This window comes from Centroberyx affinis, unplaced genomic scaffold (assembly GCF_046629955.1).
Source record: "Centroberyx affinis isolate AG114_WGS23_722 - 3 ecotype Tasmania unplaced genomic scaffold, CSIRO-AGI_Caff_v1 ptg002370l_1, whole genome shotgun sequence".
NCBI classification, from domain to species: domain Eukaryota; kingdom Metazoa; phylum Chordata; class Actinopteri; order Beryciformes; family Berycidae; genus Centroberyx; species Centroberyx affinis.
Genome location: NW_027280628.1, coordinates 221,591 through 249,414, shown reverse-complemented (window position 1 = coordinate 249,414; position 27,824 = coordinate 221,591). Strand labels below are relative to the sequence as shown.

The window sequence follows — 27,824 nt, the reverse complement described above, 5'->3', positions numbered from 1 at the left end:
GTCTCCTGTCTGTTTTTCCCCAGGGGAACGATCAACTGCCTGACAATCACATTCTGCATTAGCCTATTATTCACCCGGGAGAGACGCTCGCCACTGCAACCATGGGGAAGCAGGTAAGACACACAGATAAGAGCACAAACGATAAAGAAACAGTTTGTGGCACTGTGTTGACTGAGCTTAATCTGCACTAGATCTGAAAATGTAATCTCTAAAGTACAAAGTGGCCATGATAATTATCCCAGAGCAGCCTCTTTTTACAGTCTTGAGCGTAGCAGCACTTTTGTGCCGAGTCAGATATAGTGACTGCAGATGACATAAATCCTCTGTATAAAATCAGGCCTATACAGTCACAGTTTAAATCTTCTTGAAATAGATTTTTTTCACTGTTCATAACCATATATTGTAATACTTAGATTCTAATTGCTCCTACAAGGGCATCAATACTGTACATAGCTTACATACATACACACACCATGCACACTTGTTTGTGCACAAACATAGGAATAGACAAGAAAACACTGTGTAATGTGTAATGCAATTATATGAAGGGGGTTGTGTGTTTGTGTTTCTCAGTAAGAAATTTAATTTAGAGGAGGAGCAGGAAATGTCCTCTAAAAAACAAGTTCAGTCTTGTTTGCACAATGCATCATATCTGCTGAGAGGAGCAGTGAAATACAGCTCAGAGATATCAACTACCAAAATGGAACAACAGCTTGTTAGCTTGGCGAATTACTGAATTGGCAAAAAATCAATGTAACCTTTTCAGCGCATGACGGGCAATTTGTTTTAATACTTTAAATGACAGAGGGTTTCCATTTTATGAATTTTTACACAAAAGCTTATAGTTTTCAGTAAGCTCCATTGCTTTCCTCTTAACTTTTGTTTTGGTGGGAACTGAAGCAATGCCATGTTATTCTAAGAAAGGACAGAATGTGTAATTGTGCCAAATAACTGTGGATAGGGAACTCTGGTGAATTCATTTTGGTTTTCAGTACTTTCCCTCATGCTCAGCAAGCATCTGGTTGTGCTCTTGCTCTGAGACGCTTTCCTTGCTTCAGTTTTAAGAGACTGAACTAAAGTATTTTCTCTCAATATTAATCTTTTGTGCCCCTGGTATTGAATTCCATTCATTCAACATTCTTTTTTTCATATTATAAACTGGCCAGTGAGGACATTTCATTTGAATATGTTATTGCTCTCCTGAGTGCTGTGGATGTCTGGTGATGTCTGGTGACTTTTTTATCTACATTAAAGAGTGTGAATCATGGATTGGCTGCACTCTCTCGCCCCTTACATAGCTCTGTTTCTTCTATGCTCTCTTCTTAATGATAAACAAAGCAGTCTCCGTCCCAGGTCAGCAGTGCCAGCTCCATCAGCAGCTGTGACTTCTCTGGGCCTGGTTGTTGTGACAGTCTGAGCTGGTTGAATCTCAGTGTCGGAGCTAGGAACTGTCGAAAGAACTGGTGTGTGTGTGTGTGTGTGTGTGTGTGTATGTGTGTGAGAGAGAGAGAGAGAGAGTCACTCACCACATTGTGCGGTTGAATAGTATTGTTTTGTCAGAGATACCTCTGCTGTATCACTTCCTAGGAGACAACATCCTTTACAAAGCCAACTGTATAATCCATTTAAAACTCTAGAGAATCTCCTTCAGAGGCCAAGTTTGAGGAATGTGTCCCACACCGCCTTGAAGGAATGTTTGGTTGACATGGAGATGAAGTGAAAGTGAGGACACTGTGCAGAGCTAAGCTGCGCCAGAGCAACAAGGCAGAAAACTGATCATCCTGACTGTCCGTTAACCTGTTCAACTCCCTATTAATACGGCAGAGGCAGGACCTGCTCTAATCTATATGTTTTATACACTAGTGTTTGTACAGTTTGTACAATTGTACAGTTCAAACTGCTACCAACTGACAACAATGCCAAAAGTGGGGGACTTGTCCTGAACATATAGTGTTTTGAGAAGGTGCCTTAGCCTGGATGCACCCAACCGAGATCCGAACAGCTGGCCTCCTGCCTTGGGCTCCGACAGTCTCCTTGGACCCAAGAACATAGCGCACCACAACAGATGTTCAGACGCCCCCCCAGCAAGCCTCGGTTTACACAGTGTCTCGGTCTGTCTGGCGGTGGGAGGGCGGAACAGTATAGGTGTACAGTCACACCCATGATGGGATGGCAGATATGAAAATGAATCACTTATAGCTTCCTCTGTATTGGACGTTGCAGTGTCTTTAAATACTGCTGCTAGTTGTAAATAAGGCAATGTATTTGGGGGGGTTGGGTGTGAGGTGGAGTTAGCAGAGGGGCACGTGGGTGAGCAACACTTCACTATAGCGCCATCTGATTAACAAAATCCAGCTTTGTGGAGAGGTGATTCTTGATGAAGATGTAAAACTAGTATTCTACGAGACCTACTGGATCCCTCAGAAGCTGGAAGCAATTACAGGCTTCTCCAAGCAGCAAAGAATGTGGCAGGCTCTCACCACAGACTTTCAAAAGAAGGATACATTTTTTTCAAGAAAAAAATAAAAGCCAAGACTTTCAGGCTATGGGCTGTGGTGGGGGACTAAACATAACACATGACCTGACTTTCCCGAAACTCCTTCACTCTTTCGTTTAAGTAAAAAAAAAAAAAAAAAAAGTCAGACAATACAGTATTTCACTGTGTTGCTTCCAACCACAAACTGCAAGTGTTCTTCTTAGTAAATGATTTATGGATGTTTGCTTTTGCTTTATGTTTTGTTTTGTTTTGTGACCTTTTGTCATAGACAGTAGTTACTGTAGCTTGATTTACGTTCATCATTCTAACAACTGCCTGTGAAAGCAGATAATAAACCCTCCATGATTCAGATTAAAGTCCAGAGGAATCGCCCAGTTCACTCCACACTTCCATTCAATGAACAGTTGTTGTTTTATACATAAACTATAATAGTATATCAGTCAAGCATTGTCAAAGTGTCTTTTAGAAGAGTTAAACTTGGAATTCTGTCACACAGGGAATGCCCCTTTCCTGAACTGTGGAAATCTCCACCTAAACTTTTATAAAAATGTGAATGTGAGATAGTATCTCTATGAGTCTTTTCTGATAAATTCAAGCAAACCAGTTAGACATCATGGCTGTTGTTTGGTTGCTAAAGCTCGTGAGAGGGCAGAGCTGGGCTGGCACAGGATGCTGTTTTGCTGGCAAATCCATAACCACAGTACCAATAAAGCTGCAGTGTACTCAGAGGAAAAGAATCATTTCCAGGTCAATGCCTGCAACGGTCCTATATGTTATGCCAGCTAATCATAAAGCAAGCTGATGCATGTGGATATTGGCTCATGTGGTGTTGTTGTGTACGTATTCTCTACACATGTTTCTGTTCAGGAAGCCAGTGCTAAATAGGTAACAGCTAAGAGAGATTGTTCTGGAACACTATCTTAAATCATATCTATGCTTCTGTTGAAAGTTAAGGATGTACAATTAGCTATTGATTGACTTATGAGGTTGTTAATGTATTGATTTATTTGGTTTATGTTTGGATTGGTTGTATGTTGGTTATGTTTGCCTTGGGGAAGATTATCATACTGATAAGGCGGCAAAGTAATTAAAATCTTGAACCTTTGCCATGGCGCGGCTGTGCCATGGCAAAGGTTTTTATGCTAATGTGCATTGCCAAAATGAGGAGTGGCTTTCTGGGAACATGCTAGTTAGATAAATGGGAAAACGGTGTTTGCACTCTTTAGATCAGTGTTTGCACAAGATGTTCTTGTCACACTGCATCCTCTGTGGATAAATGTAATAAATAATAAATAAAATGCATTCAGTACAGCCAAAGAGCATCCTGACTGAAGGAGACATGCAAACTTAGACTTTTACTTTAATTAGTTTCTGAAAGCTTACTGGCAAACATAACACGATAAAGCTATCATACTTCCTCCTGCATCTATTCTATTTTTTCTTGTCTTGCACATTTATGTGATCCATGATCTGATGAGCAGTGTTTGCAGAGCAGTTGAGACTACAACATCTATTGTGAGGATGTATGGGGCGGTGTATTGCAGGCAATGATGCAGCAGAGCCCTGGAGACTGACCCCATCTGTTCCCAGCCTGGTTATGTAGTTGGAGACTCATCAAAATGTGGTCCCCAAGGTTTCTGCACCCCCCTTTGTCTCCCCATTTGCTACCCCTTTGTCTTATTGTAGAGAGGGGGGGAGCCAGGGGCAAGAGCACAACCCCATAGAGGGGGTTGCCTGGTCCAACAGCACAGCCCCAGCATTAATGGAGGCAACATCCATGAAATGACCCAGTGGAAGTGACGCTTCCTGGGCATGTTTTACGCTCGCATGAGCATACGGCTGGGGCTGGGGCTGTGGCAGGGCGGGGAGCCCTGGAAATGAGGGAGGGAGTGCAGAAAGAGACTAGCTAGGATGCTATGTTTTGTTTAGTCTCTCATCCATGTGCTACTGACAGTGAGTGCTGAGACGTCAGTGGGAGTTGCATCTTGCTCCTGTGTTTGAGAGGATCACCCTGGACCACAGCATGTAAGTAAAGGCCCGCTGCTTATTCTGTGGCTGCCGGATCTAGTGGAAAAATTATAATGATCTGTGTTACTGGGCATTTCTTGTTAGGTTGTTTTGACTTTATCCAGTCTGTCCTCATGCTGATCAAATGTGACTCATGTGGTAATGTCCAGTTTGAACTGAAAGTGTTTCCTAATATTTTTTGTGCTGCGCAATGCCAATTTTGATTCTCTAGTTTGTTTGTTTCTTTCATAAGAATAATGCAACTCAAAATTACATATGATATAACAAGACTTAGTGATGCAGCAATTCAATAGTGAAGCATCATGACAAACCAATTCACCCAAAAATTGCACAATTTAATGCAAAAAACAAATTTGCACTTGCTAATGGGTGAGTACCAAGAGCAAGCCAAACCCTGTAACATGATGACGTAGCCTGTGAATGTCTGTTAGCCTGGTCCCCCCCTGGTCCCTAGACAAATCCTGTTTCTGCCTTACCCATGTAGATGGAAGTTTATGTAACATCAGATTTCAGAGCCTTTTTGTGTTCTAACTTCTTATCTGCTCCTTCAGGAGGGCCTTTCTGGGCCTTTTCAGTTCCTTTTCCAATTAATGCAGCTTGATGTGCCAAGCAACACCAATAGGATTGCTTCTGGCAACAAATGGCCTTATTTAGTGGGGATGAATATTCATTTGTTTGGAATAATTATTTTCGACAGTATACTGTGTGCTGTTAAGGATTGATAAGGGAATATATGTACAGTATACAGCAAATTTTCTGGAAGTAATTTTAGGATTACATTTAGAACATCAACTTCTTGATTGCCACTTATAGAAATGACACAATACATACACAATGAAAAAATTAATTTTGTATTGTCAGCTTTCCAACGTTTGGATTGCATTTATTGTAGCTTTTAGCCCTACTTTATCAACTACGTTGGCTATATTGCTGAAGTCAATTCCTCCTTTGTTAAAGCTGATACAGAATGACATGGCAGAAGTCAGATATTTTGTTGTGATTTTAGAGGACACATCTGATTTATTTATGGAATTGCTACTGACAAACAGGTATGCACAAAAATACTTTGTGTGTGTGTGTGTTGGTTTTTTGTGTCAGTAAGCAGTACCAGCTTTGTGTGTTAGTCAGGATCATGGATCAGGTTGGGTTTCCAGTGGGCGAGGTGGAGACAGTTTCTAAAACCACAGCCCAGACATGTTCTTTTGGAGTGGTTCAGTTTCCTCTTAATGTTTATTACAGCTCAGAAGGGGTGTGACTTTGGATTTGACCTGAGTGTAGCAAACCATTTCCACCAGTTAAAAGCACGAGGCCTCAAATGACCTTGTGACTACGCAACGCAATATAAATTTTATCTGATATTTTATGGGATTTTATTGAATGGGAATGAATCTTGGTGTGAGAGCACACACCAGCAAATCATTATTTCAATAAGGATTCTGTTGAGAGACAAATAATGGAAATTTGCAATAATACAGTATATGGCCTGGTGCTGTAGCAGCATAGGAACACATCCAAAGCTACACTTCCTCTTAGAATTCCTTGCTGTTGTAAATTATAGTAATATACACAGTGAGACACTGGTGAGGGGGCATACTTCTGTTGAGAAGTGAAGTGAGAATAATCTGGTAATGCTGCTTGTGTGTGTGTGTGTTGGTGTGTCCTACAGTGTAGGACACACCAACAGGCAAGGGAAATGTATGCATGCTGTGCTGTGTATCAATGCACAGTGCTGTGAAGGTGTTCCACAGCAACGTGTGCAGAATGAGTCAGGAAGTGGAACCACACTGGATGTCACACTTAATTTGTCTATTGTCTCCCCCTGTGCTAACTTGTCAGAGTTTAGTCAGGGTCACTGGGAGCAGAATGACCCTTCTCAGACCCTTCTCAGGTATTGTTGTCTTATTCACAGTGTCTTTTGTTTACAAATTGCTTTGCCTTAAAAAAGAATGCACCAGAATTCAGATAGGCATAGGATGTTGGCAGGAGTTGGAGAGTGACAGACAGCAGTAGGCCAGACTGAGAAACAAGCAGGCTGTGAAGAGAGAGCTGAAGGATTGGCCATGAAAAGATTAGAGTGGCATTTGGCTCAAGTGCCAAGATGCACCATTGCTCCTGGACACCACCATGGCAACGGAGGCTTTAGACTTGCCTCCCGATCCCCCTCCTGAGTGTCCAAACTGTACCAGCCACACATGTAAAGATGTTGTAACCATCCAAGCTGACACTAAACATTTACCTATTTTGTCATGAACAATATAAACTACATTTTAATGAATTCAGCTGCCTTATATAGCTATTTACTATGTCAACTTTGATTACTCAAGCATTCTCATGGCTTCATTTTCTTTTGAATGCCATGCAAATGAGTGAGCTGCATAAAAGTCTATTATCAATGTGCAAGTAAATCTCAGCTGAGCATCTCTACAGGCCCGTCCGTCCCAATGCTCCCATTCGTCATGCAGGGCACCTCTGTTCCCTAATGACCAATCAGGGGTGTCTCCTTGGCAGCTAAAAGCACCCCCTCACCACCTCATCATCAGATTTGATTGACAGCCTCCCACGGGAAGAAGGGGGGTTATTTACCTCCCATGTTCTCATGGGACTAAGTTAATGATCCCAGCCAACGAAACAACACAAAGAGAAAAAGCCTGAGAAGTCGGTGCCTGCTTGAGCCATTTGGAGCAGACTCGGCTTCCTTTAGACAGGGATTAGAGAAGAAGTGGCTGTGTGAGGAGAATTTCAGAGATAGCGGTGAGACAGAGGCAGCAGCAGAGAGTGGGAGCTAAAGAGAGGCTTCTGAGACGAGCCGGTGTTTTCTGCAAACTCTCTTTCCAGGCGTTAGTTCTGTGCTCATCTGTCACCCAGACTATGGACTGACTGGCTGACTGACTAACTAACGGACTGCATGGTAAGGGATGATCCCATGGCTCTGTATTTCCAATAGGTGACATTCAGTGCTGTTCTCTGATTTGAAGTCTCTGTGTGTTAGTCTCAACTCCTCTTACAAAGGCCTTTGTTTGCAGAGAAAGGGACATATTGAGCAGTAATAGGCATTGGGATACCTCTGTGAATTTTGTTTTGCATTATTCTGCATGCTATATATCTAGATATTTGCAATTTATTCCTAGCTATACAGAAAGATGGAGATTACAACAGTGAACATAGTTTATTTAACAAAATATTTTTGGTGAAGTTGAAGTCAAATATTTTAGATCGCCATGGTCTGCTTTCTTGATCTGCATGAACTACATGATTTGTTTGTTTTATTGAAATATTCTGTCAGTAATCTTTTAATTTACTTAATGCATAACAACTGTTAATAAGAAGGAATCCTTTTTTGACCTGGAAGCATTTTGAGATTTTAAAATAGAGATGTATCCTTCTTAAACACTGAAATTGATCGTAAAACTCATCACCAATAACACTAATTTTCTCTGCAGTGGAATTGAATGATTTTTGATGCTTCTTTTGCATGTGTTTTCAGATTATGTGCCTAGTGCAATTACCATTGCAAATATTCTGATGCAATTATAAACTCAATGTGTTCTTGTTATTATAATATTTTTTATATATATAATATTTTTTCAACCCATTATCATCCTCAGCATACCTTGGAAACCAAGTTATTTTCATTGCTTTCACATTTCTTTTCATACTTTATTGAAGCCTGCAGGCTAAACTGAAACACAAGGAGTCCTGGCAAAGGCTCTGGGTTACTATAAATCCAAATCAATCCTTACTGGAGTCCTGCTGCCAGGATATTGTGCTGTTGTTTTACCACATAAGATAAACACTTGCTTTTACAGAGGGAGATACCGGTATTAAAACCATTGACATGATGTCACTGACAAAGGTCATCTCAGGTAATGGCCTAAGACAGACTTCTTACCTCATAATTTAGCAATGAGCGCGGGCTCAAATCCAAAGCTTGGGATTGATCAAACTTTATGTGATCAGTATCATTGTGCTGCTGCCAGACTTGTCAGGCAGCGCATGTTTGTGTAGGCAACATTTTTCCACATGGCCACAGAGTGGTGAACAGATGCCAACAATCTGAGACAACTTTCAACACTATCTAAGTCAACTGTTTCAACCACAATAAATTCCTGTGTGTTTCCATGTCAGTGAAAGCATTCACATGGAAAAACAAAAGGGTGTGATCGCATTGAGAAATAAGGTTGCTGTGGAGTTGGATGAGAGTTAAACATAAGCTCCCCATTATGGATTGCTTGATCAACACCGGTGCTAATGAACATGTGTTCTGGCAAGAGAAAATTGTTGTTTTTTGGAATAACATGGTTCTACATTCGCTAATGGATTTGTCAGTCTGTTGCTGCAGCTTGTTCATCCATGCTAGCATTAGCACTGGGCTGTTGACTCGGACAGGAGGTCACACTTGTCTCGTTCTGGAGAGCATAATGACATCATTGATTGCTGTGTTTGGTTCTGCACTATTTCATTTGGCAGTATTGAGTTTTGCCTTCGGCATGGGACAAACATGCAACTGCAATAATCTGCAGTAAATTGGGTGAGGATAAAATAGCAGTAAATATTTTGACTGAATGGGGTTATTATCTGTTGCAGCTGTAAATATAATTATACCTAAGGAAAGGAATATGTTGTTAATGCATTTAACGTTCCTTCATTCTTGTGGAGGTGTGCCATTGGAGGATGTTTATTTCATGATCACAAAAAGGCTTTGTAGAGAGTTATGGCAAAGCTCCATGCTCTGATAGTCCTTTCACTGACAGACCTGCCCAGCAGAAGTCCTGCCCCCTCCACATGATTGGCTAATGCAACAATTTGCAGCCCACTGTGGCTAGATGGTCTAGGTACAATTCTCAGTGAAAGGAGAGAAAGGGTGGACAGTTTCAACCCTCCTGCTGACTTTCAATAGGCTGAGAGTGCAGGTTTACCGGGTCAGGAACTCACATAAGAGAAACACACGAAGAGTCACTCTGCTCACAGTCCAGACCACTGCAGTGGATCAGCTTCGCAGAGTCCAATATCAACACTGACTAACTTTAAAGACTGCTCCTTCTTCTCCTGCCTGTTTATGGATGTAATCATGTGGCAGGTAAGACAGAAGATGATTCTTAACTTGGAGGGGTTAATGTGCATGCAGTAAGCATTTTGTATTACTGTGTCTCCATGTTTAGCAACCAAAACATTGAGTCATCCCACGTTTCTAAGCCTCCAGGCAGGACTAATGCTGCAGCCGTTTTGCCATGTTGTATTCACAGATTCCATCATGTTTTTAAGTGAATAATACTGAAGTGAGAAGTAAGATGACTAAGTAAGAGGGCCAAGAGGACTGCTATGATGAAAATGATAGTTGTTAAAGAAGGCAATCAGAGATAGTGAGAGTAGTAAAAGCAGCTTTTCAGTGTAAAAGCAGCTATTCAGTGTATGCATTGTAGTTGCTATATTGTATATAGAGGGATTATAATGTAAACTTGTATGATCAATCAGGAGTAAAATGGAGTGTCCCTCATCAGGCATTGCATTTGCAGAAAAGAGCGAAATGTCAACACTAATTGAAATGTCAGATTCTTGGTAAATAAATGGCTTTCTGTTTTGGCAATGTAGGATATCTGCACCATGATACAAATAGGCTATTCTTTTCCTATCCCCAGTGTTAGTGTCATCTTTTCTTAGTTGCCAATTATTTTTTACAAAAGTTTTTTATGAGTGTGACTCAAACTGAGAGATCAACAACTGCACTGAGGGAAATAAAAGCAGCCTTTCTCTCCATAATCTGATAACCTTGTGACCCACAAAATACCATTTACCCCTCTGAGAAGATAACACAATGCAGTAAAGACTTTTCTCTCCTGCTACATCTGCTGCTCTGACAATATATCTGCATGCAATTTGTGACAGGGCTCCTACATTAAAACAAACTAATCATGTTATATGTGGCTAATTAAGTGCAAAACGGAGACACTGCAGTTGGGTCTGGGGTTTCCCTTATTAATTAGTAACTTGCCTTTTCCCTGTGAGGAGGAATGTTAGACATCTTCCCACCAGACCAGGGTTCCTTTGATCACCAGTCTGGTAAATAGACATCCAGCCGTCACCATGGAAACAACATGTGGAAGTTTTAAAAAGAGTCATCACATTAGGTGAATGATCAATGGAGACTCATTCTGTGGAGGGTAGATGGTAAAATAGTTCAGCGCAGTCAATGCATAGGTAAGAAGATTATTTCTGGGGGCGTTTGGTACTTGTAGGCCTACTGAGGATCGGAAAATTAACAGAATAGGCTATACAGTAAAATGCAATGAGAGAGAGAGAGAGAGAGAGAGATTTTTTTTACTTTAGATTGTAAATCCTGTCAAGCCTTTCAATGAGGACCTGGCTGTCGGTAACATGTATTTGATATATCGCCACAAGATGTCGCTCTATGAATGTTTTGCACTGTGTGAAAAAGAAAAAAAAAATCCCACTTGGCATGTACAAATATCAGTTACGACGTTTGAATATGAACAAATTTACATATTACAGATTTAATGAATGCATGCACCACTCTTCTTAGATGTTGAGCGGGGCTTCTTCTGTAGAACTGTAATGATAAAGAATTTAAAGTGTTATATAAAATAGTACCGTTTTGAGATCACTGACTGAGACTGAGGCCGTTTCTTTCATCGTGACAGCCGCGTGCTAGGAAAGTCACAGGCTGTAAAAGCTCATGTGGTTATGGAAAGAATACAGTATTTTCCTGCTGATGCCACCTGCCAAGCCGCAGAGAGGAAATGAGAGTTTGGTGGTTCTGATTACTGACCAGGATGACCTGCACAGCAGACACCGGCCCTGCAGTAAGCACGGACACACACACACACGCACACACGCACGCACACACACACTAAGAAAAGAGAACTTGTTTGGCTTAATTCATATCGATGCAACTTGCTTCTGAGTAAGTCACTGGCCTCAAGTCTCCAGTTTCTAATCTTTACTCACTTCGAGGAAACTCATTGCACACATTGTAGATTATGAGAGCATTTCCTCAACTCATCCTGTTCACTCAGGAGGAAACTCATGTCTATTACCTTCATCCAAGCTTTGTGAAAACACACTGTTACATTAATTTTCCAATTGAATGCACAGCAAAAACGTATACAACTGGCTCACTTTTCCATGTAATACCATTTGACAGATGAGGTCTAAATTCAAAGTAAATGTTTAGGTTTGTAATGAACTTGTACTCAATAACAATTTACATTTTAGTAATAGTGAGTGTTGGTCAGGACCAGGCTCCAGCTGATAATGTGTGCAGTTGCAGATCAAGCAGATTAAAGGCTGTCTAATCATCTGGCTTGTGCTGCCACAGCTGTAAATCACATTAGGTCTGAGTGGGCCGCTGCATTGAGCTGGCTGCTTTAGGGAGCAGCGACAGGCCACACATTGGTCACAGCTACGCTGTGAAGACAGGATTACAGATAAACATGTTAGGTGTCTGCCCCAGGAAAGAAGAAAAAGAGCAACCACACTTCCTCAATTGATGAATACATGGATCACGGCCATCATTAAGGATGATAAAAGACTGCAACCAAAAGGATTAGAAAGTGTTTGAACAGGAAATTGTCTTCTTATCTGTGACATTGTAATTTTTTCATCTCTAAATGACCAATTACTTGCTTATCAAATAAAAATAAATTGGTAATCACATTTTTCGATTGACAAAGCCCCACACAGATCAGTGTGTATGGCTTAAGAAAAGTTCTCACACTTTTCTTTCCTGTCAATGCTCACCATTAAACACCTTTATTTGTTGTTCTGCAGTTCAGCAATCATGTGTGAGCCACACTGTGAATTAATTTACATGCAGTACATATTCCAAGAGCAAGGAAGTAGATGTTTGAAAGGAATCATAGTCCTGAAAATGTCTTTGACCATAGTAGATGACAATTACTAATAGTAGACAGTGTACATTCCCGGCCTTGGCTGACTATTGTTGGTGCAGATCTGGCTGTGAAAGTAATACAACCTGATACACACAATATGGCAAGGCCTTGCATGTGATTTTTTTTTTTTATTGTCCCATGAATATATGAACATGAGCCAAACAGCCTACTTTCACTTCAAACAGCAGCACAAAAAAACTAGCCTGACAAGTTCGAATTTTGCAATCAACTGGGCTTGCGAGTACTTTGTGTTCTAATGTGAAAAAAAAAAACACAGAAGAGAAGAAGAGCAGGCACGGATGTTAGATGTTTGAATAAAGCAAGGTCTATAGGTTTTTCCATTAGCTTCCCCTTTTCTGGCTCTCCTCAAAAGCGTACTCATGCTGATGAGCCCCTCGCCGCTCCCCTGACACTAAAGAGGGCATTCCTTCCCAGTTGGAGGCTTTAGAAGGAGCCTGGAGAATGCCATTCACATTCCCATGCTCATCTACCGAGCGATGTAGCTCACACCCGCCGCTTTGTCTGAACTCGGGCATGTCTTTAATATCTACAGTGTGTTTCTGTCTGTCAGGGAGGATATTCACTCTGAGCGCTCCTTTGAATGACAGGAGAAATCAAATGGAGCACAGCGGGGGTGTGGCTGGAAGTAGAGGCACATGCTAAGCAGATGGTACCTCTGTGATTCCCACATGAGGGAAAACTGGGAGAGACATGTCGAGTCTATCCAAATTTGTATTCTCTTCTGTCAGTGAGAGTGCTTTCGTTTTTTCAAGCTTTCAGGAGATTGATGGGAATGGTCTAAACCCCCAAAAAACAAAAAAAAGTTTATTATAGTGTATAAAGTGTATTATAGTTTATTTTACCATGTGCAGCTGCTCTGGTGTGTTTGAACTGAATATTTGCCCTCCTGAGGCAGACATGTTAGACACCACAAGTCTGTGGAGGGACAGACAACAGACTGTGATGTAATCTGGTCGTTCCACGTCAGCTTGTTGGTTGGGAGCTGAGGGAATCAGAGATCTCTGTCCCGTGTTACAGATGAGTCCTGCTGCCAGTCGGGTCACTCTCAGCTGTGTGTGCATTTTGTGTCTTCAGCCTTTTCTCTTCGTTTTTTTTTTATTTTTTTTTTATCCCTGGTGACATAGCCAAGAAAAAGTTACAGCGTACAGGGCAGCATTGTGCTGCTAGGGAGGCAGAAGGACGGTCACACAGGGAAACTGGAAACTGATCCTGACGCTTTGAAAATCTGAATGGGCAGGGCTGAGAGGACACTAACCTGCCTGTGAGGGCATGGGCGAAGTTATATCGCCTCTGCTTATGTGCGCACTCTTACTCACTGTCTCTCTCTCTCTCTCTCTCTCTCTCTGTTTTCTCCTCTCTCTCTCTCTCTACTTCCAGTACTGGCCAGCTCTCCAACTGTAGGTGGAGCTGGCTTTCCTGGAATTGTCGGGCAGCTTTTCCTGTTGTGCTTGCTACCTCTTGCTCAATCTCTTGGTTAATGACAGCTCTGCTGCAGGATTACTGGGTTATGAAGACTCGTGCCATCTGGATCCTCTGTCCGTACAGCATGCTGGTGTTTATGGCTGTTGCATTTGTTGTCATAAATATACTTTCATGATTCGGGTCAGAAGTTTCCCCTCAACCGAAATGTCTCGGCAGTGCAAAGTGGGGCGAAATCCATCGGTGGGTAAAGTAAACTGTGTATGAATGGGACGGCTTTCAGGATGTACTGTAAGGTGCAGCTTTACAGCTGCGACTGTAAAGCAGTTTGCAGTGGCTCTTTGCCACAGTGTTACTTTACAAGCTTTTTGTAACTTCGGGGCTTTTTCTAACAGTAGATGATGACATCAGAGCTCAGGATTAGTTTCTTTTGTACCTTTGCATTGTGATCTTCATACAAAGCTCTTTATTCTTTTTGTATTTTGTAGGAACTATTACTCAGCCTGCCTGAATCAGGTTTTAATGATTTACCTGGCCTGTTTTTCCACAAGATCTGTGCAAGTACAGGGACGGCTATATAGAAGCCCATTATTAAACATGATATATGTTTGTGTGATAAATGTTTGTGGTTCATAAGCTAAAAAAACTGTAAAAAAAAAAAAAAAAAAAGAAAAGAAAAAAAATGCATAAAAAAGTTTGACAAGTAATTTAATAGTTTCAGGATGAAGTGAGAATTTGGAAGCCTCTCCATTAAAATGCACCACCGTTTTCTTAGTCTGTAGAACTGAGGTTGATTTTAGGCTACTTGCATATGCATGAAGCAGTTAAGTTTTCTCCAGTACAGAGTACAGTATACAGAATTTAGAATAACAATACAGTTCAGATTTCTAAGTAGATGCTTAGACAGCTGCTCAGTAAACTGAACTGGATGAAACTGCAATACCTGAAATTGGGCAGGGAATACATTGATGAAAAATAAAATATTAGCTATAAAATGATAATATCAGTGGCAAAAGCCTTTATGTTATCCAACATAGATTTTGTTCATAACTCCAAACTGAAAGGCTTGTACAGCAGGGATTATGTTTTTGATGCCCATTAATAACTTCTGGACACCTGCATTTGGCGCTTTGTCTGCGAGGAACACAATAGTGTAGAAACAAAGGCCCACAGATGCATCACAGACACTGGAGACAAGTGCAACAATTGTCTCTTGTCTTGTACAGTACAGTGGGAAAGTCGAATGCCTCTGCGGATTTGAATAGAATAGAAAGAACAAACCCAGGTCTGTAGCCCAGAGGTAATTGCTGTATCCTCACAACTTCAAACGACTACTTGTGCCCGACTGGCCTGATAATGAGCTTTTGCCTTCTTCACACATAATGAGTGGAGGTAGAGAGTTCACATAGGGAGACGCTGTGGGCACAGCGCGTCCACTCGCAGCTGGGGTGTCTGACTGGCCTGGAACAAAGGCTTAGTGTCTGTGATAGTGTGGAGCCCCAGCCATGAGTAGGCAGGCCAATAGACTTCTGCTTGACTGAGCTGTCAGTCCTCACTGGCCTGCTGGCCTACGCACTACGCTACAGAGAGAAACACATGGAGACAGGCTAGACTATTCTTATGCCAAACAAAAATGAGTCACTGCTGCATTTTGTGAGTTGCATCGTCAAAATAGCCTATACAGGATTATGAGATATGATATGCAGGAGCATGTTCTCATGTTTGTTTGTGTATCTTCTTGCCTGCTTGCTTTATTTCTGCCATATACTGTATTTGCTTCATTTCCATAATAAGTGATCTCTTACAAATATTTACATAATATTTATAAATATGAATATTTTGAGTTTGCAATGAAAATGGAACTCAAGATGGAGATGAATATTTTTCTGTCTTCATTATCATAAAACATTTGATAATAAAGACAGAATATGCATGGTATGCGTTCTATTCCCTCTTCCTTCTCAAGTTAACCAAATCAGCTTCAGTTCCAACACTGGACATGTTGCAGGGCCACTCATTAATTTCCATTCAGGGAAAGTTGACAACCCCCCACAGTTTAACCCTTTTCATAACTGTCCCCCCTTTTCTAATTCATTTCTGTGTCATCTTTGCAGATAGCTGATCAGCTTCCCTGGATTTCGCTGACAACACCGCTTTGTTTTGCCTGAAGATGGAAACACTGGAGTCGGAGCTGACCTGCCCAATCTGTCTGGAGCTCTTTGAGGACCCGCTGCTCTTGCCCTGCGCTCACAGCCTGTGTTTCAACTGTGCCCACCGTATCCTAGTCTCCCACTGCACCCCCAGCGAGCCAATCCAGTCCATCAGCGCCTTCCAGTGCCCGACCTGTCGCTATGTCATCACCCTCAACCAGAGGGGCCTAGAGGGACTCAAACGCAACGTTACACTGCAGAACATCATCGACCGCTACCAGAAGGCTTCTTTAAGCGGACCTAACTCTCCCAACGAGACTCGCCGAGAGCGAGCCAATCCCGACGGCAAAGCCATGACGTCTCCCAGTGACAGGGTGCAGTGCCAGTTCTGTGAGCAGGACCCTCCGCAGGACGCCGTGAAGACCTGTGTCACCTGCGAGGTGTCCTACTGCGACGAGTGTCTCAAGGCCACCCACCCCAACAAGAAGCCCTTCACGGGCCACCGTCTCATCGAGCCCCTGCCGGACTCCCACCTGAGAGGGCTCATGTGCCTGGAGCACGAGGATGAGAAGGTCAACATGTACTGTGTGACAGATGAACAGTTGATCTGTGCCTTGTGCAAACTGGTTGGTCGTCACCGGGACCACCAAGTAGCAGCCCTCAGCGACCGATATGAGAAACTCAAGGTAAGAGCTGATCTGTTCATGGTTAGAGGAATGCTTGGGGAGCTTGAGGTTAATTATTCACTATGATACACTGGAAAACCTGTTCCTATATCAGTCTTAGCCCCACAAAGTACAATGCTGATTTCTGCATTCGTTCTAGATTTCTATTCACTTATATACCGTATCACAGCTGTGTAAGATGATAATGATTTGGTTTTGTGTCCACTGTATGACACTGTATGTAGTTCAAACCGGCTTGATACTCAGCTGCTTGAGTTTCACAATGCAGATGTTGTTACACATTAAGAGAAATAACAAATTATCACCAAATTATAACAAGGTATGATTAGATTTTAATGAATACAAAGTGAAATTAAATACAATTTTAACAACATAAATTATACATTGCAGCAATCGAATTTATTGCTGATGACATGCATTACAAATCAGCTTTGTTGTAATAACAGTGTAACATTAGACTAGAAGTCCCTGATTGCTTTTCACTATGCAATTTAGCTGAACCAGATGTTTTATAAGCAATTTGTGTAAAACCCACAATACTGTCAAAACTGTTGACTTGAATTTATTAAAGTCAAGTTTATTTATTATTTTACTTTACTTTATATATTTATGTATTTTATCCGGGCCCTTCATGGAAGATCAAATCCTTATTTATGCAGATGATCTGGATATTAATTAATAACATTTTATGTTGCTTGTAAGTACAAGTAAGTAAGTACTGAAGAATTTCATGTAAAGTTAGATGCATCTGTGTTAAAGTCTGTGTTATAGTCAGCAGTAACAGACTGAAAGGGTGAAGCAAGGTTCATCTATAGGCTAATAGCAGATCTACAATGGCATTCTACATAATAGACTTCCTAGTCATTGCACAGTTGTGTGTAATATAGACACCTTCAAAAGCAATCTTGTGGTATTAAATTATAGCAATCAAAGGGACTCTCTCATTCAGTTAGAATTTATAGTAAGGAATGCATCAGTATTAAATACATGTGAATAACATGCAATAGAAGTAAAAGCTTTTTGAAACAGTTGGAGACTCTTAGAGGGTCTTCAATGTAATTACAGCCAATGAAAAATATTGCTTTCAGGGATTTAGGTTAAGTGGAACTGCTCCCTCTCACCACATGGGCGCATATTAATAAGGCACGAGAAGATGCTGTTAGCTGGAACATACAAAAAGGTGGCTATGCATTCCTTCCATTTTAGACTTGAATGAACTCCTGTCATAAGAGTGAGATTTTGTCTTTGGAGGGTCAGTATTTTGCCAACACACGTCATGGGACTTTTATCATGGCTCCAGAAATCTCATGGGACCATTTAGTGGTCTATTACAAGGCAACCGTGCAGCTGACTTTTATTGTTAAAGCCTTTCTCATGGAAATCACTGCTTAGCTGTAACTCGTTTAACACAAGGCAAGCAAGGCAGAATTCTTTCAAATCAACAAAACAATTTACTATTTTTAGGAATATGTCTATAACTCAATATACTGGATTGAGCTGTTCAGGCACACTATTAAATGTGTCCAAGGTATATTCTGAGAATTGCATGGCATCCACTGCATGGAATTGAAATTAGGCCCATCCTTATTTTCACAAATACCCACAATGTTCACGCATGACTCACAAAAGGGGGTTTACTGTACCACAAATGACATTCAAAACCCTTTTGTTCCCTCCTGTTCCTTTCTTTCACAATGCCTGGTCACAGTGAAACTGGGATGCAGTAATCTTTTGCAACACTTTGGTAATTTAGGTCAGAGCATCAGTCTTAACCTGTCTCCTTTGTTTGATCATGCTGTCATTGTGCAGAAATCTCCTGGCCGCTATCTCAGTGAGTGGAGTGATCATTCAGACCAGGAGGCAGACCAGGTGATCTTACAGCATCATTTCTTCAATTCCACATCCAGGGGCAGATTTATTTAAAAGAGCACCCTAAAATCTGAATGTTATTTTTCAAGGGGCTTTTCTTGCTCATTTTGTTAGGAGCAAATACATTCCTCACTGATTGGAAATGGTTAGCCAAATAGAGGAGTAGGTAATGAGACACAGAGTAGGTAATGTAGTCTTTGTGGTAATTTATGTGTCCAGTTCTGCCTTCTACTCTGGGAGTCTATTGTGTTTTCATTCACTAGATGTAATTAATTAATGTACTTCCATTGTTCCTCAGGTTTTTCAAGTTAGGGTTAGAGTTGATTAAATAACATTGGGATATCAACTCTCTTCAGCAGATCCAGATGAATAGAATCAACTATGGCCTTTGTTTATTCCCATTGACTTGCAGTGTTTTTGCAAGAGGTGATAAATCAATACTTCCTCCTTTATCTGGTTGTAAATTGTCATTAGCTGTGATTTGTCTTCTCTGATGTCTGATATCAATTAACAGCTCACATTCCTCAAGCATCTTCGTGATTGATTTCATTTGACAGTAGGATGTACTCCCCAAATTCATCTTTATTTAAGCACGTTGTGACTGCGTATCTTGTTAGCGGCATAATTTAATAATGCTTACAAGCCTCAAGTGACAGAGCAAACAGCATTTCCCATCTTAGCGTATGATTGTTTTCATGGCACACAGGACAGGACCCAGGTGGCGTTCAGCTGAGCTCCTTCATAGTTGTTGGTATTGCCAAAAAATGTGTTTACAGCTACAGTCTCTCACATCTCTCATAAATTCCCACACAAAGGGATTTTGTGACATTTTATAAGGCAAGCTGTGTGGTGTCTGTGTAGTGGGTGTAGTAAGTGTGTGTGTGTGTGTGTGTGTGGAAGAGATGGTGCTATTTCTCCAAACTGCTTGTGCCACAAGAGTAAAATGATCCCTGGTCAAGTATGATATCTATTGATAGTGAGAGTGAAAAGATGGATGCACATTGCCTCGATAAATCAAAAAAGAAAAGCTCAATGAAAAATTTATTACATTTGGTACATTCCCTTTAGGTCTGACATACTTACAAGTTTTCATAAGACTTTACGTTAAAAAAAGACTTTACTGATGTATTGCCAAGCTGGTTACCATTGGTCTATTTAGTAACATCTCTGAGGGTACAAGCTTTCACAATAATCAAATGTATAATTTACGGCAGATTCACTGTATGTGCACTTCACTTTTTATTATAATTACCACATTATAAATAAAGCCAAACAGAGAGAAAGAGAGAGAGCAAATGTGAAAGAGAAAGACAGAGAGAGTGAGATACAAAGCAAGTTTATTTCTGCTAACATCTTTGGTGCACTGGATTTCACCTGAAAAATGGTTTCTCCTACAATATTAATGCTCCTCTTGTGTTTGGACAGTTCTCTCTGATGGAGTTCCCTTTTCCTAAAGTCATTTAAAACTGATGAGAGGAAAGAATAGCGGCTTCCTTTTGAATGGGAATGCTTTTGGTCCCACACCTTTGGTTTGGCCAGTTTCTCTTCCTTCCTCTCGTAGACCTGGCAGGTCACTGTCAGCATTTTACCCTGTGTCGTTTGAAACTTCATCCAGCATCAACGTTTGAAACTTTATCCAGTGTCAACGTTTGAAACTTTATCCTGTGTCAATGTTTGAAACTTTATCCTGTGTCAGTGTTTGTAATTTTATCCTCTGAGCACCAGCGGCTCTGTTATAGTTCTGCCAATTACTTTCACATTGTTGGGGGACAGTTAAAGCTTTAGTCGAAAAACATATGATAGTGTGTTACTCTAGTATACTAGCACTGTTATGTAGGCTCCAAATCCAAATGTACTTCACTGAATAATCGATCCTATGTGTGTCATATGTTTAATACCTCTTGATGAAGTAGAATATGCTGTTATGAAATGCACAAAACAAGGAGGAGCCTGCCTGTCTTGACTGTAAAGTTTTTCTTAAGTACCACCTCAAATTTACAGGATACGTTGTATCACAGATAAAGTGGAATCTTTATAATTCAAGGAGGATCTGAAACGCAAACTGACATGCCAATCCTGCAGGTCAGTTGCCTTGGAAACATAGTGTGCTGTTGTTTAGGCCAGTTGCCTATCAACATTTATTACATCCTCTAGGACTTTTGTTTTTTGGGGAACATTAAACTCATGTGATATCTTCTCTTGTCTTGAGCAATAGAATTCTTGTGAAGTTTTAATCTGATATATTTGACTTTAATTCATTATTGTGTCAAATAGATGTTGCTGTGCAATGTCTCATGGGCCACACTGCAGCAGTTTTCAAATGTTGCTCTCAGTTGTCAGGAAGTCTAAGCCTGGCATGGTGCTGCCCTGCACCTTGTACCGAGCAGTTCAAATGGCTTTCATCACCTCCTCTTCCACATAAATAAATCATACTTGTGAGAGGAGTTAAATAAAAACTCTGCTATTTCTGTGCACGCTGATGCATACACCTTATGAAATCGCAATGTGAAAGATCTAACCAGAGAAAGCTCTCCCCGCTATTTGCTAAACTGATTTCAGAGATACCTTTAGATCTAAACAACTTTACCAGATCTTCTTTACCAGTGGGATTCAAACTATTTGCATTATTTGTTTTGATCAACAGAAATTTGAAAAGAGGCATGACGTTCAAAAAGATAGAATTTGGGATATTACTATAAAATTTCACTGTTTTGAGGGGGAAATTTTCTGTAATGCAAAGGTCATGTTTGTATTCTTTTGTGGCATCACTTATTCAATAAATGGAGTGGAATGGAATATTAAGTCCATCTAGGATTACATAACATTTACCATGTAAACATCCCAGATATCTAATCATTGCCATTATCCTTATGCCTATGTGTATGTGTGTTTCACTCACTCATTCCCAGGATAGCACACTTTAATCCTAAAAGACTAATCCTTTATATACAGTGATAGTACAATACAGAGACATCTTGCCACCCAGTTACAATAAGATATTAAGTTCCAAACTTGAGCTTTTGATCCGAGTCATTGGTGGATAATTAAAGCAGCTAGGGTTTAGCTGCCCAAATCTCTGGCAGATGCTCTGCTGTTTCACTGTGAGCTTTGTGGCCTCAGCAGGCAACATGATGGGATCTTTGGACCATAGGGAGGATTGGGGGTTACGGACTGATCAGAGACCAAATGTGGCGAATCATATCCAGTGACAGCGTTGTCTGTTAGCTCTTCTTCTTCTTCGCTTGTTCCACTGGGGCCAATATGGTCCTTGTGATCCCATTCCCTTCACTGTCTTCCAAGATTTATTCAGCTGTTGACAATTTGACGAGGGACAATGTGTAATGAAATATTGCTTGTCAATTTTTGTTTTGCAGCAAGCCTTGGATTCCAACCTCAGTAGTCTGATCAAGAGGACCAGCGAGTTGGAAACTCTGATGGGCAAACTGATCCAGACCTGCCAGCATGTGGAGGTAAGGATGTTTATCTGTTCCCTTGCAGGTGATGGCTCTCGCTTTCTGTGGCATTTCCTTCCTTCTGTGGCATGCCCCCCCCCCTCCCTAAAAGGCCTATCACATTACAAAACTGAAGGATTATCATTGTGTGTTAAGTTCTGTTCATTATTTCACCTCAGCAGGCACTTGGTCTATAGGAAAAAGGAAAAAAAGATCTATCCTGACACTTGCTTGACAGAGATAAACATTGTTAACATTGATAGAAAATTGTAACAGGAAGAAAGCATGCTTATTAGCTTGTCACTAGCTGATACCATTGGGTTTATTTTAGGACACTAAAAATTATATCAAACATATTGTTGGTTAACTTAAATGTCGCTTCCAAAAAAAAATAAAAATCTATCACTTGACACATGGTGTGAAGTAATACCAACATTTTAAATGTCACAGTATTCCTGTGTGTGTAAAACCCATGAGATGTGAGAGACTGTAGCTGTGAACATACATGGAAAAACAGATGAACAACTATGAACAAGGTCAGCTGATTGCCACCTGGGATCTGCCCTATGTTAGATGAAATAATTATACCCCACGATAGGAAATGCAGTTTTCTCTGACACCTGGGGCTTGTACAAATTAAATTATGCAGTTAATAACATAGGCAGCCATGATCTGCTCAAATGAACATGCAATTGTGCAGCATACCATATTGTCAAAGCAAATTCATGACCAAACACCACCATTATCGACAGTCTCTTAACTATCCTTAACTGTTTTCCCTAGGTAAATGCATCGAGACAAGAAAACAAGCTTCTTGAAGAATGTGACCTGCTAATTGATATCATACAGCAGAGGAGACAAATCATAGCTGCCAAGATAAAGGAGGGAAAGGTATTGTTTATCACCTCTTTCCTCTTGGTAACTTCCCTTCTCCATACAGTTAACTAGCTTGTTTACACCTCAATAGTTTTTAAATGTAGTTTGTTATTACTGCATTCTAATTAGAACAGTATACTTTATGTTGTTGATATAATCTATCTTTAATAGAAAATACAAAGCAGCACCTTCAATTTGTGAAGCATAGTGAGTTCTAGTTGTTTGTTTGTACCTTTGTTGCCCAGTGTAGCCTAGGCTGCATGGGAAAATGTACACTGCATTCATGTTTTTTGATGATTTAGTGAAGAGAGCAGGCTGTCTGACCTCAGACTGGGCCCGCTCAGACTCGCTCATCCTCTCTTTCTGGCCCTGAGGCTCAGAAAGCGGACTACATTGTACTGTACTATAGCTACAGCATTGCAGCTGCCTGAAAAACATTGTGTTCATGTTTCTATATTACTGTACAGCTCCAGGGGCAAATATATACCTGAGATGCATGATTTTATTTGCTTTGGTATATTTGTTTCAAGATATCACTGTTGTCAGCTAATTGTTTTTGAAGGACTGTAGAGCCGATTGGTTTGTTTTGTCCTGTGCTCAGTCGTCTTGCTCACTGTTATGGAGTGCTTTTGGCACAGAGTCCGTGCATCTGAAGCGAATGTACTTTGCCTCTTGAATCGTTTCCCTTCCCTTTCCCCACATTAGATGCCATTAGAGAGGTTGTGACATGCTGTGCCATGTTCAGTGTCAGGTTAAGATCAGCCCCGCTTCCTGTGATCCCCCTCTCAGGAGGAGGACCGCTTCCTTCCTCGCCCTGTGCCTCTTGTCAGGTTCAGAGGCTGCATTCTGCCTCTGGGCCAACGGGGGGCAGGCTGCTTCCCAAGGGGATGGATAGGAGGGTCTGGTTACCATGGTAATGTCATGGGGGCTCTGTCAGAAATGCACATCTTAGGTTAGCGGAAAACTCTGGGGTATTCCATTCTAATCCCAGAAACACTACAGCCCCAAGCTAATCGTCTAATAGTAGATTGTGAGCATTACAAAACTGCAAAATATAATTGACAAGTAGGTAAATCTGGACGTCTTTTTCAATCTAACATCTGACAGGTTGTGAGGTTCGTTGGTTGGTTACCTAGGTTACGTGCCAGGCTATTCAGCATGTCCTTCCTTATTACTTTCCAGTCTGTGCGGTTGAGGAAACTCGCCCAGCAGATAGCCAGCTGCAAGCAGTGCATCGAGAGGTCCTCCTCCCTCATCACTCAGGCCGACCAAACCCTCAAGGAGTCAGACCATGCTCGCTTCCTTCAGACAGCCAAAAGCATCTGTGAAAGGTGAGGGAACAGCTGCGGTGAATTGTAATCGTATCAACAATGGATTGATGCAATATATAAAACTGACAACGTCTCATTCTGGACTCGTGTATTACAGAGTGTCCATGGCAACAGCGTCCTCCCAAATCCTGATACCAGAAATCAACCTGAATGACACCTTTGATACTTTTGCTTTGGACTTCACAAGAGAGAAGAAAATGCTAGAAAGCTTGGATTACCTCACAGGTGAGTGAGTGAGGTCTTGCAAGTCGAGCATGTGATATTTTATTGTTTATCACAAAGTCTCTCTGTGAAACACCATGTTTTATCTCTCTACAGTGTGACTGCAGCATGAGTTTGGTTTACCTATAATTTTTAGCCAATTAGACACAACATTGTGCCTCTTCAAACCTATGATTTCAGATGGTTTGGTGGAGGCTTTCATCCAAACAGTACACTTAAACATTGTCATTACAGTATCATGAATGCATATTATTTTTCATTTTAAGCATGTGTGGCCACCATAGTGCTTATATTTCAAGCATGTGAATTTTAAGTGAAAGAAAAGTAAAATGCTCTAAAATTTTAGGCTACAGTTTAGGTTTCTTTTCCAGATGAATTAAATTGGTTTTGATTGTTCAGGCTTAGAGCATATTGTGCGTAGAGTATTTAGCTCTGCATGGGGGCTGTGGCTGCGTGGGTAGCCTGAGGGACTGCAACCAAACTCAATTATAGGACATAAAGTTGTCATAAAAAAGAAATGGCCCCATTCGCCAAAACAGGTCTCTGCAACTGATTGTGGGTATTTTTGTTTGTTTTCCTTCTATGAGGAACACAATACACTCAACTGTGATTGCTGTCCTAAAACAACTTTTGACTTTGTTTTCCCATTGCAGCACCAAATCCACCAGTAATCCGTGAGGAATTATGTACAGCTTCATATGACACTATCACTGTTCACTGGACGTCAGACGATGAGTTCTGTGTCGTATCATATGAACTTCAGTACGCCATCTTCACCAGCCAGGCTAATGTTGTCAGTAAGTTGCATAGCAGCTCTCCTCATAGGAGTATAATGTTTGTTGTGGAAAACATCAATGACCATGAAGGAGGGATTTGAAAGGGATTTCATTGGAGGGCTTCATTACATCATCCAGATATAACATAGTATTCATCCTGGCAGCAGGGGACCAGAAGTCTTCTGTCCAAACTCTTTGAGAGCAATGAGATGTTAGAAAAATACACATTGTAATTTTTGCACAGATTCATCTAGGACAGAGAACGGGAACAGAATAAAGGCTCAGTCAGACTGGATACACATCCAGATGCACATTACAAGCTCGATATCATCTCTTGGTTGAAGTGAGCGGCAGACTGTTTGAATTGATTGCCCTAACAAGGTCACAGCATGCTCAATCAAGCAATTTACTCTCGTCTGCTTCAGTGCCCAAGCATACTTTGGTGGAGTGGTAATGCTATTGTGCTTGATGGGTCATGCATTCCCCAAAAAATAGCAGCTATAGGAGGTTGAAACAATATATACAATCACTCTGTATTGTCTCAGTTATTGATTTCAAACACTGAAGGGGGCCCTAACTCAACAAAAGTGTAACGATTCACTGGATTGTCCTTTCTCACTGAACATCTGTGTCTGTCTGGGCTGCAGGTTTGTGTAACTCTGCTGATAGCTGGATGATAGTACCGAACATCAAGCAGAACCACTACACTGTGCATGGACTCCAGTGTGGCACCAAGTACATGTTCATAGTCAAAGCCATAAACCAGGCTGGGACCCGCAGCAGTGAACCTGGGAAGCTAAAGACCAATAGTATGTGAAGTTCAGCATCTATACAGCATTACTGATATGATTGTCACTGAAAATTATAATGCATCTTACAAGCCAACAAAGAAGAAGTTTCAAATTTCTGCCTTTTTGTAGGTCAGCCATTCAAGCTGGACCCAAAGTCTGCTCACCGGAAGCTGAAAGTGTCCCATGACAACCTGACAGTGGAGAGGGACGAGACGTCGTCCAAGAAGAGCCACGCTCAGGAGCGCTTCAGCAGCCAGAGCAGCTACGGCGTCACGGGCAACGTCTACATCGACAGCGGACGCCATTACTGGGAGGCTCTGATAGGAGGAAGCACCTGGTAAAGATATTAACCTGTGTTTTTCATTATGGAAAATCACGTTTCAGTCACTGATCTCAGATTCAAATTATTAAACGTTGTGTCTTTCTCTGATGGTCTTCAGGTTTGCGGTGGGCATTGCTTACAAGTCAGCGCCGAAACATGAGTGGGTAGGCAAAAACTCGGCCTCGTGGGTGCTGTCCCGCTGTAACAACTCCTGGGTGGCGCGTCACAACAGTAAGGACATGCCCATCGAGCCCTCCCCCCACCTGCGGCGGGTCGGGGTGTTGTTGGACTACGACTCTGGCTCTCTGTCGTTCTACGACGCGGTCGGCTCTCAGCACCTGTACACCTTCGACATCGCCTTCGCTCAGCCAGTCTGCCCTGTGTTCAATGTGTGGAACAAGTGTTTAACCGTCCTCACTGGACTGCCCATCCCAGATCACTTAGAGGGGACAGACTGCCACAATTAGCAAAACCTGTCCTGCTGGATATTCATTGTGTACCCACAACCAGACCAGAACGACCACACCTGTCTGACTGTGGTCCCCACACACTGTGGCAAGATGACAACAATAGCCGGACAAGACAAAACTGACGGCCCCGGAGGCTTCCCAGGCCTACATTTCTAATCAAGCTTTTGTTGAAGTTAATTGATCTTTTTAGAATTATTTAAGAAATGATTTACAGACATTTGTAGATCTGTTTCTTGCTTTGCACATTCATGTACATTACTCTGCTAGTTGGTTTTGAGGGTTTGCTTACAAGAAATCATGGGTAATATTTCAAAATTGGATGGAGTTATTGATGGAGTTATTTTCATGCAGGTTCAAGATTGTTTTATTTAGAAATTCATGTTTCACAGCTGTTGAGTGATGATAAACCTTTGAGCGCAAGTGATGATATTGACGTGTCATGACAGGAGTAGCATAAGTGGACTAAGTCATCTGCCCTGTAATGCTTGTTGAAGGCTCTGATACTTTTAGTATTTTGGGGGTATATATAATAAAAAAAATATTTATAGACTATTTTCAAATGTTTTTGAAAGGTATTTTTTTATGTCATAGCACTTTGATCACACAAAGCCTGTCACTATAAAACTAATGCCTAGCTACAGTACACATACCATATTGAAAGTTTCTTTGTCATCAAGAAAAAAAAACACGCAATAGTGTAAATAGTTTAGATAACATAATTTCTCTTAGAAATGTAAATCTGAAATCAATCTTAATTAAATTTTCAAATATTTATTATTTGTAAAGGAAATAGTGCAGTTTATTTTGTAAATAACAGACAGCTTCAGCATTGAGATCATCCTTTTCGTCATGCTGGCCTCATACCAGTTCAGTTTGAAAAGTAGAGAGTCCAACTTGTCATCATCTGCACAAACATTTTCACATGTAAGTTTCTCTGTGAGCAAGATGTAATAAAAGTGACTTAATTTGATTATCAATGTGATTCCCCCCTTGTTTTAAGAAGAACT

The 27,824-nt window shown here is 41.1% G+C and overlaps 1 protein-coding gene across 1 annotated transcript; it reads left to right on the top strand.

The window, feature by feature from the left end:
* Positions 1-25: 25 nt before the first annotated feature.
* On the top strand, positions 26-27,787 carry mid1 (midline 1). The gene is made up of 10 exons (XM_071533471.1): positions 26-113; positions 15,987-16,708; positions 21,952-22,047; positions 22,813-22,920; positions 24,088-24,236; positions 24,334-24,461; positions 25,112-25,255; positions 25,882-26,043; positions 26,155-26,362; positions 26,466-27,787. Exons 2-10 carry the CDS (start codon positions 16,043-16,045, stop codon positions 26,812-26,814), a joined length of 2,010 nt encoding a protein of 669 aa, XP_071389572.1. The 5' UTR covers positions 26-113; positions 15,987-16,042; the 3' UTR covers positions 26,815-27,787.
* Positions 27,788-27,824: the final 37 nt, after the last annotated feature.